Source organism: Castor canadensis, chromosome 14, assembly GCF_047511655.1.
Source record: "Castor canadensis chromosome 14, mCasCan1.hap1v2, whole genome shotgun sequence".
Taxonomy (NCBI): Eukaryota; Metazoa; Chordata; class Mammalia; order Rodentia; family Castoridae; genus Castor; species Castor canadensis.
The window spans coordinates 20,648,658-20,671,810 of NC_133399.1; the positions used below are offsets into that span (position 1 = coordinate 20,648,658).

General features: G+C 36.3%; 1 protein-coding gene and 1 pseudogene across 1 annotated transcript; both read left to right on the forward strand.

The window, feature by feature from the left end:
* The first annotated feature begins 203 nt into the window (after positions 1-203).
* Positions 204-816, forward strand: LOC141416161 (olfactory receptor 7A5-like; annotated as a pseudogene).
* A 16,023-nt stretch (positions 817-16,839) lies between these two features.
* Positions 16,840-17,808, forward strand: LOC109680568 (olfactory receptor 7A17-like). The gene has a single exon (XM_074053266.1). The coding sequence runs from the start codon at positions 16,840-16,842 to the stop codon at positions 17,806-17,808; it is 969 nt and encodes a 322-aa protein (XP_073909367.1).
* The last annotated feature ends 5,345 nt before the right edge of the window (positions 17,809-23,153 follow it).

Consider the following 23,153-nt stretch of genomic DNA (forward strand, 5'->3'; position numbering starts at 1 on the left):
TTCTTCTGGAATTTTCATGAGAACCTGAATTGTAATCCTTTCTTTTCTGGATTTTCCTCTCTATGTCCCTCATTCCTGTGATTGGAAACCTGCTTATCATCTTGGCCATTACCTCTGACACCCATCTCCATGTGCCCATGTAATTTTTCCTCTCCAATCTGTCTCTTTCTGACATCTGCCTTACCACAACCACTGTCCCCAAGATGTTGGCAAACATACAGACACAGAACAAGGTCATCTCTTATGACACATGCATGGCACATGTAAATTTTTTCATAGTCTTTGCTGGGTTTGGGAGCTTCCTCCTGGCTGTGATGGCCTATGATCACTTTGTGGACATCTGTCACCCTCTGCCTTGCACAGTCATCATGAAATTCTGGCTCTGTATGCTGATGGTTCTGGGTCCTGTATCCTTATTGTCCTGCATCCCCTGTTATAAAGCTTAATGGTGCTGTAGCTGTCCTTCTGTACAGACTTGGAAATCAACATTATTTCTGTGAATTTAATCAAGTGGTCCAACTTGCATGTTCTGACACCTTCCCTAATATCTGGTGATGTATTTTACTACTGTGCTTTTGGGTGGTGGGACTCTCACCAGCATTCTTTACTCTTACTGTAAGATAGTTTCCTCCATCTGTGGCAATCTCATCAACGCAGGGGAAGTACAAAGCTTTTACCTCCTGTGCATCTCACCTCTCAGTGGTCTCCTTGTTTTACTGTACAATTCAAAGAGTATACTATAGTTCTGCTGCTACCCACAGCTCCCACTCCAGTGGAACAGCCTCAGTGATGTACAGTGTGGCCACTCCCATCTGAACCCCCTCATCTACAGTCTGAAAAATAAGGACATCAAGAGTGCTCAGAAAAGATACTTCTGAGGGAACATCCAGAGGACTATTTTTTAAGAAGTACCCTTGGGAGCTTGTGGAATGGCTGGAGTGATAGAGCACCTACTTAGCAAGCATGAGACCTTGAGTTTAAACCATAATACTACCAAAAAACCCCAAGAATTTCCCTTGGTTGCAGATCTGTAAGCTTTAGAGCTAGGGATTGTGATTCTTTAATCAGAGTGTTGAAATAGAGGTTGATCCTTCTATTTATTTTCTGCAGGTTGAATTTCTTTGTCTTCAATTGCTTTACATAATGTATTTTTTTTAAGTTTGTTTCAATTATCAAATACTAATAATTAAGGCTATCTCATTGTGATAATTCATTACATGTGTAAAGTGTACCTTGTACAATTTCATCTCCTCTATTATATGAGCTCCACCATTTTTCAAAGTTTTTTGTGTTTCATTATGCTGTCTGCATATGTACATATGCAGCATACTTCCATCTTCTTTTGCCCTCAGTATTCCTTCTTTTCCACATCCACCCTCTTGCTTGTCCCCTTAAAAACTCCTCCAATTAAATTCACAGCTTATTATTTTTATGATAATCAATATAATCATAATTTTAGGTCTAGATTCCACAAATGAATGAGATCATGCAATATTTGGCCTTTTGAGCTTGGCATATCTTACTCAGCATGAAGTTCTCCAGTTCCATTCATTTTCCTCCAAATGACAAAATTACATTTTTGTTCATGGATAACTAATATATGAATATATTGCCACATATGTAATCATATATATCATACATCATGATATACATACTCCACATATATACATATATATGTATATACATATATACATATTTTCTTCATTCATTGGTTGTTAGGCACCTTAGCTATTTAGCTATTTCCACACCTTGTCTATTTTGAAGACAGTTGCAATAAATGTGAGTATGGAAGTATCTTTTGTGTAGAGTGGCTTACAGCCCTCTGGACATAGGCCCAATAGTGGTATGATAGGGTTCTAAAGTAGGTGCATTTTTAGTTATCTGAGGAACTTCCATATTGATTTCCATAGTGGTTGCACTAGTTTACATTTCCTTCAATAATTTGTAAATGGTCCTTTTTCTCTCACATGCTTGCTTGTTTTTGTTATATGTTTTCTTGATGATGGTCAATCTGACTGGAGTGAGAGGGATTCTTAGTGTAGTTTTGATTTGCATTTCCATTATGGCTAAGGACATTGAACATTTCTTCATGCATTGATTAGCTATCTGTATTTCTTCTTCTAAGAAGAGTCTGTTTAATTTATTTGCCCATTTATTAATGGGATTACTTTTTCTCCTGCTATTTAGTTTTATCAACTTTTAATATATTCTGGACATTAATACCTTATCTGTTGAATAGCCAGTGAATATTTTCTCCTATTCTGTGTATTGTCTCTTGATTCTGGTAACTGTTTCTTTTGATGTTCAGAAACTTTTTAATTTGATGAAGTCCCACTTATCATTTTTTATATTTTCTGGGCAATTGTGGTCCTATTTGTAAAATAATTACCAATGACTATCTTCCAGAGTTTTTCCAAAATTCTTCTTTAGTTCAACTACATTATTTAGTTTTATTAGATCCCTTTACTGAGTTCTCCTCTCTCTAATAGCCAATGACATTTTTCTTTTTATAATTTTCCTAACTTCCAAATATTATTCCCAATTTTGTAGCAGAAACACTTTTGAGTTTCCTCTGTCTCCTGTAATGATTATTTTCACTACTATAGTAGAAATATATTTAAGAATTGAGGTCACTTATATTACTTTATTGTGACTGGTAACCTACAAACATAGTTTTTCACTTTTGCATTCTTAATTTCTTGCTCTGATTGCATCATAACTTCTCTTTCTGCCAACTAGATTAGCTTATACTGTGTTTTCTGTCAGGTGGTCTTGAAAGTTTATTCTGTCAATTTTGATTGCGCTTCTTCTTAGCTCAGACTCTAGAGTACCTACAATAATATCTATAGTTAGGCAAAATTTTGGTGAAATACTTTTTCCAGGTGTATTGTATACTGAAAGACAAATTTTCATACACTGAAGACTTAATATTACCTTAGAATCAAATATGTGCTTTAATGGGATGAAATAAAACTTTCTATTCTGGTTTTTATTACTATGGAAGATTTACATTTGATGAGTGGTTTGGGAACAATTTTCCCAGTGAATGAAAACTAGTCATCCCCAAACTGATATGAGACTAAAGATGAAAGATAGCACAAAGTATAATTTATTGTTGGACTTCATGACAGAAGTATGATTCTAGAAGAGACCCCATCTCAATAGAAGAAAGCTTTGTGTTGCAGCATACATCTGTCATCCCAGATGCAGTGGGAAGGGTGAATTGGAGGATCGTGGTCTATACCACGCTGAGCAAAAAGTGAGACCTTATCTCCAAAACAGCCATATCAGAAAGGGTTGAAGACATTGTTTAAGTGATAGAGTGCCTAACTAGTATTCACAAAGTGTTGAGTTCAAACTCCATACTACCACCAAAGGAAAAGTCAGGTACATTCCTATAACCAGGGTCTGGTTTTAAAACTCTACATACCTCTTTAATGGTTTTGTTTATTTATAGTTTGCTGGGAAACTATATAGAGAAACCAGTACGGCTACATTGGGGAAATTATGAAGGTAATAAGGCAACATGGCTGTGTTCATGTCCCGCTGAATCCATATACACTTCTACTCAATGAAGTTGGGAATCATGGTGTCCTCACCATGGGGTAAATTCACTGGACTGAAGGATTTATTGTCTCTGCCTATATGGCTTGATTCAATCAACTATGTCTCTGTTTAAAATTTTCAAGTCTGTCTACAAATATGACTGTATCCAATGCCCTAAATAAAATATCTCCCACTTTAAAATTTTGTCACTGGTGAGTGAACAACATATGTATTATCCTATCACCAAGTTTTTATCTCTTTTGTGTTTTTCACAAAAATGGATGACACATGAAAGACCTTGAATTCTTCAGTCTTACCTGTGGGAATGGAGACTTGTGATTCAGTCATAAAAGGTATTCCTGTAAAAAAATACATGTCCTTGCAACCTCATGATTATCCAGAAGGGATTATCTTTTTTATGTAGTTATCTGAAATATGCTTGAAGAACCATGTGACTATGAGGTCTGCCTTCATCTATCAGAACCAAAATAAGCAGCAGATTATTCTGAGCAACCTCAGTTCTCTTTGCTATTGGTTATTGTATCAGTAAGATCTTATTACATAACAAATCACCCCCTATGTAAATGGATTATAGCACTTCTTTTCTTGTTTCTAGGAATCTGCATTTCGGGTCTTCTCATGTAGTCATCTGTGAATCAACTGTAAATGCTCTGCTAGTACTGACAGGGTCTTCTAACATTTGAGAATTATATGGTTGTAGGATAGTTCATTGTGGCCATGGTTGGGACTCCTGGGCACTCCTCTACTTGTCCTGTTTACTTGACAGGGCAAGATTAATAGCAAGAGCAACACAATCAGACCAATACCTCTTAAGGACATTCCCACAACCACCATGTTATTTTGACCAACACAATTTGAAAATCTTTAGTCCATTACCTCAAACTTTTATCTTCTTTCTTAAGAGAAAAACATCACCTAAACCTTACCCTCTTAGCAAATCTATGGTACATAGTGCAATGTTGCTGATCATAGACATACTGATGTATATTATGTATCTAGATGTAAGCATTCTACAGAAATCTAATTCTATGCCTTTTGAACCAGGCCTTCTCACTGGCATATACTATTCCATTCTTATAACCACAATTTTGCTCTGTGCTTCAGTGTAATTGACATTTTAATATTGTGTATAACTAAAATAATGTACACATAAGGTTATGTAAGTTCTGAAGGATTTTAATTGGTAAATATTAATTGTAGAAAACAGTGAGTTGTTATGACAATTCCTTGTATTTATAGAATGTATTTTAATTATATGAACATTCTATTACCTACACTTATTCCTTTTTCCTCTTCCAAATGGTCTCCTTCTTACTCCATTATAGTCTGCCTTAGACTTTCATGTCTTCTAAAAATATTATTCATATGAAACAAAACAAACAATACTTGATTTTCTGAATCTGGTTTATTTCACTCAACATAATAATCTCTAGTTTCACCAATTTTTCTGAAAACAGTGTGGTTTTTTTTCTTCATGACTGAATAATACTCTATTCTCTATATATACCATGTTTGATTTATCCTTTTATTGATTGAGTGGAACCTAGGCTGATTTTATGACTTAGCTATTATAAGTGGTGCTACACTAAATTTGAAGATCCTGCAAGGCAAAGGAAGTAATACACAGAGAACTTCACTTTACAGAATAGTGAAGAGACAGCCTGAAGAAAGGGAGAAATTCTATGCCAGCTGTTCATCCAGTGAGTGATTAATATCCAGAATATATAAAGAATTCAAAATTAATTACCAAATGAACAAATACTGCAAATAAATAAATGGGCATATGAAATGAAAAGATACTTTTCAAATGGAGAAAAACCCATATAGCTCTTACATACCTATGTCTAACTTATTTCACTGAACGTAACATCTTCCAGATTCATATATTTGTCACAAATGACAGGACAATCATTTATGTCTCAATATTGGAGTGTATTGTGGCTGAAGAGTCATTGACAACAGCTGCACTTTTAAAAAAGAGTGGATTAGTAGGCTTATGGTTACTAAAATGAAATATTTGACACAGGAAACATGAAGTGAAGAATTTTTGGGGGGTTGTAGTTTTGGAGTCTCAAATCCATGACTAGGCAATTTCATTGATTTTGGCCTCACTGTGATGGGGCCACCATGAATGGTGGTAGGATGTGTCAGAGCAGGCATTTATATCTTTAATCAGGAAGCAGAGAAAGAGGGTATTAATAGGGTCCTACCACTCTCTTCAAGGGAATTCAACCAATGACCTAATGACCTCCCATATGCCTTACCTATCAAAGGTCCCATAATGCTACCCCAAGGACCAGAACATAAGCACACAGGCCTTTGGTAAGACTCAAGTTTCACCCAAGCCATAGCAGTAAGTGACAGCCCTTGTGGTTTACAGAAATAGATGTGTGACTGAATATCAGTAATTCTCACAGATTTGGCATTCTCTTCGTTCTTTTTCCTGTGTACATAGGTACTGGGAAATTGTTGGCTAAGGTATTCAAGGGAATCTCAGAGTCAAGGTAACAACTTGACTAGTTTTCACAGGTCTACTTAAGAAATCTAAGACCTGATTATAAGGCTCCTGTGCTAAATGAGCTGGTCATGGAATGGGCTACTTTGAAAACAGGTCACCCCATCCTCAAGAAAACATTGCTGCAGTGAGTTGATCATTGTAAAGCATTTCATGAGTTGAAACACAAGTTGTTTGGTCATATTCACCCCTCCATCATTCTCTTTCTTAATTTCTCACATCATTTCACCCCCAATCAACAATAGAAACCCCTATTCTTTCATGTCTTTTTGTCAGTTTAAAATGACAAAAAGATTCTATTTATAAGATAAATCATAGGACGTGTTTTTCTGACACTGGCTTATGTCACTTAATATTAGGCCATTAAAACCTTTTTTATGACAAATGCAGTGTTAGAAAAATGAACATGGAAGTCAGAGCCTATAAGAAAATCTTCACAGCACATATATTTGATAAATTAATGATATCCAATTAACTCTATGAGAGACTCAATAATAAGAAGATGAAAGGGGTGAACTTGCTAAGTGGTAAAGAAGTCCTGACTTCAAACACCAGCGCTATAATCAGAAGGAGAAGGGGGAAGAGGAAAAGGAGGACAAAGAAGGTGGAGGAGAAGAAAAATGTTAAAATCTCAATTTAGAAATGGAAAAGTGGAAAAAGATTTGAGTGGCTACCTCAGGAAGGAAGACAGATGAATGAAAAATAAATAAATGAAAATAGCCTAAAGACTAATGTAATCAGAGAGTTGTAAATTAAAATAATGATACCATTACTCCCCATATTAGGTTACCCAAAATACAAACACTGAAAACACAAAATGTTGACAAAGATCAGGAATTATGTACTCACATTCAATACTGGTGGGAATGCAAAATGGTATGACCAACTTAGAAAACAGTTTGGTAGTTTCCTTATGAAACTAAAGAGTCTCTCATGATAGGATACCACAGTTTTATTCCATTATATTTATTCAAATCATTTGAAAACTATGTACACAAATGAAAAAGAAAAATACAAATAAACCACCTGCATACAAGTATGCATAGTGGCTTCATAAGAATTGCCAAAATGTAGGAGCCATCAAGATGTCCCTCTGTAATTATGCTGGGCATCACAGCAGCTCATGGCTGCAATCACAGCTACTTGGGGGGTGAATATAGGAGGTTTACAGGTCAAGAACAGCCTAGGAATAAAGTTATCAAGACTATTTCTTAAAAACCTTGGCAGAGTGAAACAAGCAACAGCTATGAGGGAAGTACAATAGTAGGATTGTGGTCTTAGGCGAGCACTAGACCAAATCATGAGACCCCGTCTGAAAAGTAGGTGAAGGTAAAAAGCTTGGTAATGTAGGCCAAGTGTTAGAGCACTTGCTATCAAGCATAAGACCCTGAATTCAAATCCCAATACCGTTAAAAAGAAAAGCCGTTCAGTAATGAAACAGTTAATCAAACCATGGTACAACTACATAATGGAGTATTTATTATTCAAAAATAAAAGAAACACATTTTCAATCCTTGGAGAGACCTGGAAGGATCTTCTGAGTTACTTGTTCAATCAAAAAGCCAATTTCTATGGGCTGCCTTCTGAGTTATTCCAGTCATGTGACACAAGGCTGGGATGAATTTCACAGGTAGAGCACTTGCCTAGCACACATGGGTCCCTGGATACCATCCTCAACATTGCAAAACAAAAACAACTATGAGAGCCTGCAGAGTATGAAAGCGAAGATGCTAAAAAAGTTAATAGTTGCCAGGGAGTTGGGGAGAGGTAGGGAAAGATAAACAGGTGGTACTCAATGGTATTGGAACTACTCTGTAGAAAACTGTAAAGATGGATACCTATCATTCTACATTTGGCAAAAGCTTTAGAGTGTACATCACAAAGAGTGAACCATGACTTAGACTATGCACTCCAGTAAATTATTAATCCTAATAAATTCTAACGAATGTTACACAAGAGAAATAAATATGGAGAGGAGGATAAGCAAGATGAAGAGCAATGAGAGAAGCCATCAGAGAATGTGAACTAAAAAGGATCCTCATTGCGTAGTGAGGACATAGGATCTCCTCCATTCAGATGTTGCATTTATTATACCCAATTATTTGGATACAAAAGTATCTATGAATTGGAATGCATCCCTCTTTTTCTCTTTCTGGTTCTGTGGATTATACCCAGGGCCATATGCACACTAACATTTAGCTAAATCCCCAGTCCTGCATCCCCTTTTATTTCCATTATTTATTTACCTCAACTTTTGGTGTCTATATTATGAGTGGCCTTTTGGAATGTATTAAACCTAGGTTTCCTCTCTCTGAACTCTGTTCTCACTCTTAAAGTTAAACACGCACACACACACACACACACACACACACACACACATCCTACACAGACACAGAACACTGTGGCCTCCAGGGACTATAGCAATACCATCCTCTTCTCATTTGGATCCACAGGATTAAAAAAGAAATCAATACAGGAAAAGATGTCAACAGGAGGGTTACTTTCCTTTAAAAAATACATAAATGGTGCCCAGAAATTCCAGTCATAACGCTCAAAATATGTAAACTTGGGGCTCCATTTTGTTGTGGCCATTTTCTGACCTATTTTAAGAAATCATAATAATATCTTATTATGAATAAAGAGAAAGAGAGTGAGAAAAGAACGAGGAGGAGGAGGAGGAGAAAGAAGAAAGAAGAAGAAGAAGAAGAAGAAGAAGAAGAAGAAGAAGAAGAAGAAGAAGAAGAAGAAGAAGAAGAAGAAGAAGAAGAAGAAGAAGAAAACAGGAGGAGGAAAAGAAGAAGAGGAAGAGAAAGTGATTAGAAGGGACAGGAGAAAAGGAAGAATAGGAGGATAGGAGAGGGAGCATGTAAATTTAGTTGGGAAAAATAGTAGATAGTGAGTATTCCTCATCCAAACTTCTTAACGCTCAGTTTCATTTTTTGGATTTTTTTGTATTTTGAAATGTTTGGATAGGCATAATTTCTTGGAGGTCCAAAATTATATTAATTTATATTTCATAAATGAACTTTTATACTCTAAAAACTATATTCATTTACATTTCAGATACATTTACTCATACCCTGAAGGTAGTTTTACACCATATATTTAATGTGTCTGCACTCTAACTTAACTTGTCACATGAGGTCATATGTAGAAGTTTCCATTTGTGTCATCAGTTTTGTCTTAAAAGGAATACAGATTTGGAGTATCTTTGATTTTTGATTTTTGTGGGTTTTTTGGGTGGTGCTGTGGGTTGAATTCAGGGCCTGTGTTTGCTAGGTAGGCAACTCTACCATTTGAGTCATACTCCCAAACCTGGATTTTTTTTATTTTCAAATTAAGGATGCTTTACCTCCATTTTTAAATATTCTTTGGCAGTATTGAAGTTTGAATGTGGGATGTTACACTTGCTAGACAGGTTCTCCACCACTTGAGTCACTTCACCAGCCCTGTTTGTTGTGTGTGTTGGTTATTGTTTTGAGATAGGGTCCCATGAACTATTTGCCCAGGCTGTATTTGAGCCATGGTGCTCCTGATCTCTGCTTCATGAGTAGCTAGGATTACAGGAGTGAGTTACCAGCACCCAACACAACTGCATTTTTAATAAAGTTGACCTATACAACTATCTGTCTGAAGTGAAATGAAATTGTTTCCCTATCATACACAGTTATGAAAAATCAATGGAATTAAATACCTTCATATAAAAACAAACATTAGAATTTAGATAAACATGTAGAAATCAACACATAAAAGTCCACCTATGGTCAAGCCATCTTAACAAAGACTAAAAAAAGCTCTCAGAAGTAGTTTTTCATTTATTTAACTACATAAAATTTTTAAGTTTATTGGCAAAAATATCTCCCCACGTGTGAATAGAAAAATAATAATCTGTACATGTCTTTTGAAATGGTGATGACTATATTAAACTTGGGGTATAAAAATAATAATCAAATGAAAATGATGAGAGATTTTTGAATATTTGCCCTAAACCAGTAATTGCATATGAAATTAACAAAAATCTCTTTCAAACCTATCAGCCTAGGCTCTATCTTAAAGAACTGTCACATTGATTTGGATTGGCATTTTGAAGTAAGTAGCAGACATGTGCCCTAATTTTGTTGAAAATAAAGTGAAGTATCAGAAGTTATTGAAGAAGACCTTCGGGGCACAGCTGTGCATATGAAAAGTGCAGACTATACTTAGTTTGGAGTTTCTCAACCTCAGTAGTATCTAATAAAATTCAGGAACAGATCATCCTGTTCAGTGGGCTCCATTCTGTGCATTCTAGGATCCCCACCCACTCCTTCAAGCAAAAAGAGCCAAGGTCATTTTTTAAAGATATCAAGTGTGCCCCTTCCACCAACCAGGAGCTATGCTTTGGAAACCAAAGTGACTTTGTCTTAAGCTTTGGAGATAATTTTAATGTCAAGTTGAAGTGAGTAGTGATGTCGGGGGAATTTATGAAGAAGTAATGAAATCTGAATGCACTTGACTTCTAACCTGATCACCAGGGAAAAGAGAATCAGCAAGATGGTTTTCTTCCCAGACTACTGCCTGACAGGGAAATCTGGCACTCACAGCTGTAATAACAAGGAAAACACAGTTAAAGAGTAAATATATAGAACTATAAATGTCTTTTCTGCTCTTGTCCCTCCGTGTGCAACCACTGGCCGGACAGGATGCAGTGGTTTCATTTGTAGTTCTAACTCTCTCTGGGAAACCAGAGCTTCACTGTTCCTGCTGTTTTATGTGATGGAAGAACTTCATTCTCTATCATCAGTCACCAAGTGTTGATTTCTGCCAAGAAATCTTCCTGTCTGAGGCCCCATAAGGTAAGTCCAAGAGACCCTAGCAGAAAAGGTTCACAGAGAATGGAAGCTGAGAAACTATACTGAAGTTTACTTGAAAGCCATTCCAACTTAAAACAGACCTGAGGGATTGTTGTTCTTGTTTCCTTGGTGGACGTAATTCATAATTAAATTTTTAATGTGCTAAAATGAGAAGTGTCTGTTAGACTCAACAGTACAGAAAAGGAAGTGACTGAAACAGAAGTGTAACTGAGTAGACTACAGAGCAAAGGGGTGACATGAATTGATACCACTTCAGACTGAGGTGCACCTATATTTCAAGCACTCAGAAGCCCTAGGAAGGAGGATGGTAAGCTCAAATCTAGCCTGAGCTGCTTAGTGAAAACGTGTATCAAAACATTTGAGGGAAAACATTCAAGTTTTGATGAATGCACACATAAATACATAGATGCTATTATATACATATATATGTTTATATATGTGTGTATATACATATTTATGCATATATAAATATATTAAGAGAGAATCTATTAGTGTGTCCGTCTGAGAGGACCATAAGGAGGTGGAAGAAGAAAATAGAATGCTAGAAAATGAACACTATTAAAACCTTGTATCAGTGTATGAAGATAACATAACATATTGCACTGTAAGCTGTTGAATAATAGGGGAGCAAGGCGATAGGAAAGGACAAGTAATGGGTGGGTTTAATCTAATTAAAGTATGATAGATATATATATGAAAAAATGAAATAAAATAGTATCATGTAAATTTATGATCATGAGGGGAAGAAAAGAAGGGAGATGTTAACATAGGCATAGAGATCATGCTAGAGAAATATTTTCCACATACTGAGATCTGAATCCATTAGGTGGTAAGACCATGCTTTGTTGTAATCCATTGCATGAATGTCATCCACACTTTTACTATTCTAGTTCAAGCTAATAAGGGAAAGGAAGCAACAATGGAGAGCCTGAAAAAATGGTCCTTGAGAGAACCAACATCCAGAAAGGTGCTGGAGTTGCCTAGAGATTCAAAAATCCACAAAGGGAACAGACACATTGCTCCAGCTTCCTCATTATGTTACCACATCTGGTCCAAGACCTACTATTGCTTCTTTACTCCTTCCATATGTATTTGACCACATTTTTGTGGGTGTTTGGGTCCCATAGGGCATCAGGCAGGCCCTCCCCTTGCTTTGCTTTGTGGCATGTTCTCATCATTTTCTTAGAGTTGAGGGTTTTATATCTAGTTTGTGGTCTTTGCTCAAATGTAACCTTCTCTACTGTTCTCGACTGGACCTTCATAAAAAGACACCCATTATCCACTCTTTCCTTCTTACCAGCCTTCTTTTTATTGAGGGCATTTATCACTGTCTGGTAGTTTACAGGAATACCTCTTTTTTTCTGTTTAGGTTTTTAAAGAAGGTTGCCATGTCACTCTAGCTAGCATGGTGCAGTCCAAGTTGGCCTGGAAATTGTGATCTACCTGCCTCAGCCTCCCAAATGCTGAGGTTATAGACATGTGCTGCCATGTCTAGTTATGTGACTACTTCCTTATATCCTTATATTATTTTCCCATTGTCAGCTTGTAGGGAAGTTTGCTTTTCAGTAATCTTTACCTATTCCTAGACAACGGACGGAACATGGTTGGCACTCAGTGTCTTCTAATTCATGAAATGATGTCTTCATAATGCTGTAGAATAATGACCCCATAGGTAAAAGACTCAGAATAGATAGGAATATATAATTTGTTGGACAGGGATACCTTAAAGGGAACTAAGTACTATGGAAAAGACTTGAAGGAATTTCTTGATTATAACCCACAAATTAGAGCATTTCAATTATATGAGTAATACACATTTGTTTATTTATTAGTGATGTTGTTTCTTTCTTATTTCCTCTCAACTACATTTTGTGGACTGAGTTGGCACATGTACGTTTCTACAAGCACCATGACACTCATCATCCACCTAGAAAGGATAAAAGATGTACAATTAAGTATACTGTTATTGTCCTTACATGTCAATTAAATGTATGTGGAAAGTGTCATTTAACTGTGGGAATGTTTTTTTTTCCTTTTATTATTCATATGTGCATACAAGGCTTGGGTCATTTCTCCCCCCTGCCCCCACCCCCTCCCTTACCACCCACTCCGCCCCCTCCCTCTCCCCCCGACCCCCTCAATACCCAGCAGAAACTATTTTGCCCTTATTTCTAATTTTGTTGTAGAGAGAGTATAAGCAATAACAGGAAGGAACAAGAGTTTTTGCTAGTTGAGATAAGGATAGCTATACAGGGCATTGACTCACATTGATTTCCTCTGCGTAGGTGTTACCTTCTAGGTTAATTCTTTTTGATCTAACCTTTTCTCTAGTTCCTGTCCCCTTTTCCTATTGGCCTCAATTGCTTTTAAGGTATCTGCTTTAGTTTCTCTGTGTTAAGGGCAACAAATGCTAGCTAGTTTTTTAGGTGTCTTACCTATCCTCACCCCTCCCTTGTGTGCTCTCGCTTTTATCATGTGCTCATAGTCCAATCCCATTGTTGTGTTTGCCCTTCATCTAATGTCCACATATGAGGCAGAACATACGATTTTTGGTCTTTTGGGCCAGGCTAACCTCACTCAGAATGATGTTCTCCAATTCCATCCATTTACCAGCGAATGATAACATTTCATTCTTCTTCATGGCTGCATAAAATTCCCTTGTGTATAGATACCACATTTTCTTAATCCATTCGTCAGTGGTGGGGCATCTTGGCTGTTTCATAACTTGGCTATTGTGAATAGTGCCACAATAAACATGGGTGTGCAGGTGCCTCTGGAGTAACCTGTGTCACAGTCTTTTGGGTATATCCTGTGGGAATGGTTTTAAAATTTTCACAAAACAGATGACTCTAAGGAGTCTTGAAAGAGTAAATGACATTTTACAGACATAGATGTGTGAAAAATTCCAAATACTTCAATAGGTGGGACTTCACAGAGAGGACAGAGGTTGAGCATGAAATATCTGGCTTCTGGTGAAGCTGAAACTGAACTTCATTTGGGGAAGAATGTGGGAGAGGCAGAGCAGTGTGAGACACAAGCTGGTGTGTTGGTCACAGGGAGTCAAACCTCATATTTGAGACAACAGAACTTTCTTCCACTTAATTCTCCAGTAGGGGTCAAATAGGTCCAAGATTTGGATGACCTTTTTAGTAAGGCGAAAAAAGCTAATATCAAGATGAAGTTACTCTTGTCAAACAAAGACGGTATTCAGAGATGGGAAAACATGAGAAAAGGAGATCTTATTCTTCCTCTATAAAATGAGAAATGTCTCAAGTACTTCCTAAACATGTATGCACAGATTTCTTTTTTATTAGTGTGTATTGATTGTATAAAGGGATTTCATTGTGATATTTCCATACATGCATATAATGAACTTTGATTAAATTCAGCCCTTCTATTACTCAGAGGTATTCCCTCTTCCCTTTTTAAATAATTTAATAGGTTTCATTACACTATTTTAATACTTGCGTGTAAAGAATTTTGACATATTCATCCCCTTAACCCTCTCCTTCCCCTCATTTTCAGTCCCTATTTTACATTCATTTCTGTAATTAAGGTTATCTTGCACATTATTCAGAATTGCTATATTTCAAGTAAGATGCTCGGCCAGGAAGATCACCTCCACCCATGAGCAGATGCCAACCTCTGACTCAAGTCTAAAAGACCAAACTGCTTTAAATCTTAACAAAGAAACTTACATTAATTTATTCCCTTTGCTAAGAAATACTTATCTTTCTCTCTTTGAATTCAAGTGTGGCTTGCAGTAGACTATGTCCCAGAACATAATCATTTTGCTCAGTCCCAAATAGAGTTTTGTTATTTTTCTCTCTTGTTTCTTTTCAACTTTGACACCAATATGGAAATTTTAGGCTTACGGAGTAGGAAAACTGTAATAGATGGGGGAGATCATAACAAACTAAAATAAGTTTATATTATTGGACACAGAAGTGAGGAAAAATCAAGGCCATTTGAAAAGTTAAAACAAAAATTCATCAGTAATATTAACTGATTTACCTACAGATAGGAGCTGTGCTAATGACTTTACATGCATTGATTAAGTTGCATATGTTGATAGATCAATTACCTTAGGTTGATGGACATAGCTCTTCCTGACATGAAAGAGAGGATACTAACATTTTAATATGTCACTTGGCTCTCAAAGTTAAAACAACTAATATTTCATAGATCTAACATTCAAATTCTGCTTTTCTGATTCAATGAGTTTTGCGTTTAAGATTATTTATTCCAGCCTCTTCCTGTTTCTTCTTTCAAAATTCTCTACTTTTGTTTTACTTTTTATGTTTATTTTATGAATATTGGCTTTAATACTTTTGCTCATTTTTATCTTGGGTTGTATGTATAAAGTCTTGATACTACATAGAGATCGCTCCTTTCTCTTTCAGATAACTTATTTTTGCTGCTATATTACTCATATGCTGCATCAAGGAAAAAAAGGCAGAGTCAGGATGTCTCCAAAGCCAAGAATCTCTCTATTCAGGACACTCTTTCAGAGACTTGCTGAGTGTACTAAGTATTTTTCATCTTTCATGCTTATTTCTGTGCTATGTTTATAAAGGAGAATTTTATTGTATGTTTCATTATTTCTAGGGCATAAAATGGTCATCTCATAATGGAGCACCAAAATCATACACCCATGGGAAGCTTACCATCTGGATTTGGGGTATGCTGAGGAAATATAATGTAATGTTAATAGCTTGCTTTGTATCCATTCTTTTCCTAAACAATGTGGCTGGGGTGAGCAAAGCTTGGTAGTAACATGAACTTAGGTGGCCAACGGGGTGTGTGTGTGTGTGTGTGTGTGTGTGTGTGTGTGTCCTCTTTGGAGATTACTTAAACTATTCTGTAATGTGACTCAGAATGTTAATTAACCATAGTCAAAAATAGGGACTGTTATGTATATTTTGAAGTTATGCCTGTGAAGCAAATAAAGTACAAGAATGCATTTATGGAGATATCATAGGGAATCCCATTAATCTTTACAATTAATATGCATTATAAAAAATTAAAGTGCAAAGAACGGCAAGTGAATGAGGCAGCCACAGCCCTTAAAGCTTTTGACATCCTCTGTTATGATTCCCTATTGCTCATTCCCTTCAACACCCTGGCTTCTGTTTTAGATTCAAACTTCTGAAACAATCACGTTCTCTGGGGTGTTTCCATGTCAGAACTTCCTGGCAGACAAAAATTCCCCAGTCAAACTTGCAGAACCCAACCTGTCTAGTTTGTGGTCTTTGCTCAAATATAACCTTCTCTACTGTTCTCGACTGGACCTCCATAAAAGGACACCCATTATCCACTCTTTCCTTCTTACCAGCCTTCTTTTTATTTAGGGCATTTAACACTGTCTGATAGTTTACAAGAATACCTCTTTTTTTTCTGTTTAGGTTTTTAAAGAAGGTTGCCATGTCACTCTAGCTAGCATGGTGCAGTCCAAGTTAGCCTGGAAATTGTGATCTACCTGCCTCAGTGTCCCAATTGCTGGGATTTTAGGCATGTGCTGCCTTGTCTAGTTATGTGACTACTTCCTTATATCCTTATATTATTTTCCCATTGTCAGCTTGTAGGGAAGTTTGCTTTTCAGTAACCTTTACCTATTCCTAGACAACGGATGGAACATGATTGGCACCCAGTGTCTTCTAATTCATGAAATGATGTCTTCATAATGCTGTAGAATAATGACCCCATAGGTAAAAGACTCAGAATAGTTAAGAATATATAATTAGTTGGATAGGGATACCTTAAAGGGAACTAAGTACTATGGAAAAGACTTGAAGGAATTTCTTGATTATAACCCACAAATTACAGCATTTCAATTATATGAGTAATACACATTTGTTTGAAACTTAGTGATGTTATTTCTTTCTTGTTGGTAGTCACATCCACCAGATGGAACCAGAAAATAATACACAAATTTCAGAATTTATTCTGCTAGGTTTGGCAGAAGAAGGAGAACTGCAACCTCTGATATATGGGCTTTTCCTCTGCATGTACCTGATCACCTTGCTTGGGAACCTGCTCATCATCCTGGCCGTCATCTCAGATTCCCACCTGCACACACCCATGTACTTTTTCCTCTCCAGCTTGTCCTTTGTGGACATCTGCTTCACCTCTACAAGTATCCCCAAAATGCTAGTGAATATCCAGACACAGAAGAAGGTCATTACCTATGCGGACTGTATCACACAGATGTTCTTCTTACTGCTTTTTGCAGGGCTAGATGACTTACTCCTTTCTGTGATGGCCTATGACCGCTTTGTAGCCATTTGTCACCCCCTGCATTACACAATGATCATGAACCCCCGACAGTGTGTGCTGATGGTTCTGGTATCCACCATCATTAGTTCCCTGCATTCCTTGTTACAAAGCTTAATGGTGCTGCGACTATCCTTCTGTACAGATTTGGAAATCCCCCACTTTTTCTGTGAACTTGATCAGGTGGTGCACCGTGCCTGTTCTGACACCTTGTTTAATGATGTAGTGATATATTTGGCAGCTGTGCTACTAGCTATTGGTCCCCTTGCTGGCATTGTTTACTCTTACTCCAAGATAGTTTCTTCCATCCGTGCAATCTCATCAACTTATGGGAAGAACAAAGCATTTTCTACCTGTGTGTCTCACTTGTTAGTAGTTTCCTTATTTTATTGTACATGCATAGGTGTATATCTTAGTTCAGCGGCAACCCACAACTCACACTCTACTGCAGCAGCCTCAGTGATGTACATGGTGGTCACCCCTATGCTGAATCCCTTCATCTACAGTCTGAGGAATAAAGACATGAAGAGTGCTCTAAAAAGACTCCTTGGGAAGAAAACTTCAAAAGTGCCAATTGTAATGAGATTTAAGATATGTCTATGATCATAGAGCACAAATACTTAGAACCAGTAATATTTATTCTTTGGTCATGTTATGGAAGTAGAGCTGTAATTTCCATTGTTTGACATTCCCTATATATAATTTAAGAAAATCACTTTTCTGAAAAATACTTTATGTACTAATGAACGTCCTAATACATCCTATGGCAATTTGTTATCTTTTCTTCAATGTATACCAATTGTACAAATTTATGAAATTTTCATATATGTATACTATAGACTTTGGTCAAATTCACAACCCAATACCCTCTATTTTCTTCCTCCCCATTCCTGATCATCATGTCCCTATCTCACAGTTCATCCCCTTTTTTATTTTTATGTCCTTTTTAAGATTCAGATTCTGCATAGTTGAGAAATACATGTTTGTTTTTCTGAGTCTGGCCGTTTTGCTAAATACGATGACCTCCAATTTCATCCATTTTCCTGCAAATTAAATAATTTCATTCTTTGTGATTGAATAATAATTCAAAGTATGTTAACTACATTTTATTATCCATCCATCTGCTGATGGACACCTAGTCTGATTCCATAACTTGGTTCTATCTCACAATAAACATTGGTATGCTAGTATTTCTCTTACACCATGTCTTTTATTCTTTTGGGCATGTACTCAGGAGTTGTATACTTGTATCATATGACTGTATTGTCAGTTTTCTAAAGAACCTTCATACTAATTTACATAGTATCTGGATTAACTACATTCACACCAATAATTTATAAGTGTTACTTTTTCAGTACATCTTCAACAAGATTTATTGTTTGTTTTCTTAATGCTGAACATTCTGAATGGGCTAATAGGGAATTTCAATGTAGTTTTGATTTGCATTTTCCTGATGGCTAAGAATGTTAACATTTTCATGTATTTATTGTCAATTTGCATTTTCTATTTTGAAAACTGTCTGTCCAATTAATTCACTCATTTATTAATTGTATTGTCTGATTCCATTTTGGGGACTGTTATGTATTAGGAATATCAATCCCTTGTAAGAGAAATAGCTGGCAAAGGTTTTCTACCATTCTGTAAACTGGTTATTGTCTCCTTTGCTATACAGAAGATTTTAGTGTCATGCAATACCATGTGTGATTTTTTTTATCATCATATCCTGAGTTATTGTAGTACTAATCTTAAAGTCATTGCCTATGCATTTATTTTGAAATATTTTGGTTATGGTTTCCTGAAGTAGTTTCAAATTTTACCATAAGATCTATAGTCCGTTTTGAATTCATATGTGCATACAAGCCTTGGGTCATTTCTCCCCCCTGCCCCTACCCCTTCCCTTACCACCCACTCCACCCCCTCTCTCTCCTCCCCCCAATACCCAGCAGAAACTATTTTGCCCTTGTTTCTAATTTTGTTGTACAGAGAGTATAAGCAATAATAGGAGGGAACAAGGGTTTTTGCTGGTTGAGATAAGGATATCTATACAGGAAGTTGACTCACATTAATTTCCTGTGCATGTGTGTTACCTTCTAGGTTAATTCTTGTTGATCTAACCTTTTCTCTGGTTCCTGGTGCCCTTTTCCTATTGGCCTCAGTCGCTTTTAAGGTATCTGCTTTAGTTTCTCTGCATTAAGGGCAACAAATGCTAGCTAACTTTTTAGGTGTCTTACCTATCCTCACCCCTCCCTTGTGTGCTCTCACTTTTATCATGTGCTCAAAGTCCAATCCCCTTGTTGTGTTTACCCTTGATCTAATGTCCACATATGGGGGAGAACATATGAGTTTTGGTCTTTTGGACCAGGCCAACCTCACTCAGAATGATGTTCTCCAATTCCATCCATTAACCAGCGAATGATAACATTTCATTCTTCTTCATGGCTGCATAAAATTCCATTGTGTATAGATACCACATTTTCTTAATCCATTCATCAGTGGTGGGGCATCTTGGCTGTTTCCATAACTTGGCTATTGTGAATAGTGCCACAATAAACATGGGTGTGCAGTTGCCTTGGAGTAACTTGTGTCACAGTCTTTTGTGTAAATCCCCAGGAGTGGTATTGCAGGATCAAATGGTAGATCAATGTTTAGCTTTTTAAGTAGCTTCCAAATTTTTTCCAGAGTGGTTGTACTAATTTACATCTCAACCAGCAGTGTAAGAGGGTTCCTTTTTCCCCGCACCCTCTCCAACACCTGTGTTGCTAATGATGGCTATTCTAACAGGGGTGAGGTGGAATCTTAGTGTGGTTTTAATTTGCATTTCCTTTATTGCTAGAGATGGTGAGCATTTTTTCATGTGTTTTTTGGCCATTTGAATTTCTTCTTTTGAGAAAGTTCTGTTTAGTTCACTTGCCCATTTCTTTATTGGCTCATTAGTTTTGGGAGAATTTACTTTTTCAAGTTCCCTATATATTCTGGTTATACGTCCTTTCTCTGATGTGTAGCTGACAAATATTTTCTCCCACTCTGTGGGTGTTCTCTTCAGTTTAGAGACCTTTCTTTTGATGAACAGAAGCTTTTTAGTTTTATGAAGTCCCATTTATCTATGCTATCTTTTAGTTGCTATGCTGCGGGGGTTCCGTTGAGAAAGTTCTTATCTATACCTATTAATTCCAGAGTATTTCCTACTCTTTCCTGTATCAACTTTAGAGTTTGTGATCTGATATTAAGATCCTTGATCCATTTTGAGTTAATCTTGGTATAGGGTGATATACATGGATCTAGTTTCAGTTTTTTGCAGACTGCTAAACAGTTTTCCTAGCAGTTTTTGTTGAAGAGGCTGCTATTTCTCCATCGTATATTTTTAGCTCCTTTGTCAAAGACAAGTTGGATATAGTTTTGTGGCTTCATATCTGAGTCCTCTATTCTGTTCCACTGGTCTTCATGTCTGTTTTTGTGCCAGTACCATGCTGTTTTTTATCGTTATTGCTTTGTAATTAGTTTGAAGTCAGGTATCGTGATACCTCCAGCATTGTTCTTTTAACTGAGTATTGCCTTGGCTATTCATGGCCTCTTGTGTTTTCATATAAATTTAAGGGTAGATTTTTCAATTTCTTTAATGAATGTCATTGGAATTTTGATGGGAATTGCATTAAACATGTAGATTACTTTTGGGAGTATAGACATTTTTACTATGTTGATTCTACCAATCCATGAGCATGGGAGATCTCTCCACTTTCTATAGTCTTCCTCAATCTCTTTCTTGAGAAGTTTACAGTTTTCCTTGTAGAGGTCATTCACATCTTTTGTTAGGTTTACACCTAGGTATTTGATTTTTTTTGAGGCATTGTAAAGAATTGTTTTCATACATTCTTTTTCAGTTTGCTCATTGTTAGTGTATAGAAATGCTAATGATTTTTCTATGTTGATTTTATATCCTGCTACCTTGTTGTAGCTATTGATGATGTCTAGAAGGTTCTGAGTAGAGTTTTTTGGGTCTTTAAGGTATAGGATCATGTCGACTGCAAATAGGAATATTTTGACAGTTTGTTTACCTACTTGTATTAATTTTATTTCTTCTTCTTGCCTAATTGCTCTGTCTAGGAATTCCAGTACTATGTTGAATAGGAGTGGAGATAGTGGGCATCTTTGTCTGGCTCCTTATTTTAGAGGGAATGGTTTCAGTTTTTCTCTGTTAAGTATAATACTGGCTATAGGTTTGTCATATATAGCTTTTATAATCTTGAGGTACTTTCCTTCTATTCCTAGTTGTCTTAGAACTTTTATCATGAAATGGTGTTAGATCTTATCAAAGGCTTTTTCTGCATCTATTGAGATGATCAAGTGGTTTTTGTCTTTGCTTCTGTTACTGTGGTTTATTACGTTTATTGATTTTCATATGTTGAACCATGCCTGCATTCCTGGGATGAAGCCTACTTGGTTGGGGTCAATAATCTTTTTGATGTGTTGCTGAATTCAGTTTGCCATTATTTTGTTGAGGATTTTTGCATCAAAGTTCATGAAGGAGATTGACCTATAGTTCTTCTCTTTGGAGGTGTCTTTTCCTTGTTTTGGGATAAGTGCAATACTGGCATCATAAAATGTGTTTGGCAATTTTCCTTCCCTTTCTATTTCGTGGAACAGTTTAAGGAGCGTTCGTAACAGTTCTTCTTTAAAGGTCTGATAGAATTCAACAGAGAATCCATCAGGTCCTGGACTTTTCTTTTTGGGGAGACTCTTGATTGCTTCTTCAATTTCATTTTGTGTTATAGATCTATTCAGGTGATTAATTTTCTCTTGATTCAGTTTTGGACAATCACATGTATCTAGAAATCTGTCCATTTATTTAAGATTTTCAAATTTATTTGAATATATGTCTCAAAGTAGTCTCTGATGATTTCCTGGACTTCCATGGTGTTTGTTGTTATCTCCCCTTCTGCATTCCTGATTCTACTAATTTGGGCTTTTTCTTTCCTCATTTTAGTCAGGTTTCCAGGGATCTATCGATCTTGTTTATTTTTTCAAAGAACCAACTTTTTGTTTCATTAATTCTTTGTATGATTTTTTTGGTTTCTATTTTGTTGACTTCAGCTCTTATTTTCATTATTTCTCTCTTATTTGTTTTGGGATTTGCTTGTTCTTGTTTTTCTAGGAGTTTGAGATGTATCATTAGGTCATTGATTTGGGATCTTTCAGTTTTTTTAATATATGCATTCATGGCTATAAAATTTCCTCTCAAGACTGCCTTTGATGTGTCCCATTGGTTCTGGTAGGTTGTGTTTTCATTTTCATTGACTTCCAGGAACTTTTTAATGTCCTCTTTCATTTCATCAATGATCCATTGTTCATTAAGTAATGAGTTATTTAGTTTCCAGCTGTTTGCATGTTTTTTGTCTTTACGTTTGTTGTCGAGTTCTACTTTTACTGCATTGTGATCAGATAGTATGCACGGTATATAATTTCTATTTTCTTATATTTGCTAAGGCTTGCTTTGTGTCCTAGGATATGATCTATTTTGGAGAAGGTTCCATGGGCTGCTAAGAAGAATGTATATTGTGTAGAAGTTGGATGAAATGTTCTGTAGACATCAAGTAGGTCCATTTGATCTATTGTATATTTTAGATCTTAAATTTCTTTATTGATTTTTTGTTTGGATTACCTATCTATTGATGATAATAGGATGTTAAAGTCTCCCACAACAACTGTGTTAGAGTTAATATATGCTTTTAGGTCTTTCAGGGTATGTTTGATGAAATCAGGTGCTTTGACATTGGGTGCATACAGGTTGATGATTATTATTTCCTTTTGGTCTATTTCCCCTTTTATTAGTATGGAATGTCCTTCTTTATCTCATTTGATCAATGTAGGTTTGAAGTCTACTTTGTCAGAGAGAAGTATTGCTACTCCTGCCTGTTTTCCGGGACCATTGGCATGGTAAATCTTCTTCCAGC

Coding starts and splice junctions, on each gene's coding strand:
- LOC109680568 (XM_074053266.1), top strand. CDS start 16,840: ATGGAACCAGAAAATAATACACAAATTTCAGAATTTATTCTGCTAGGT.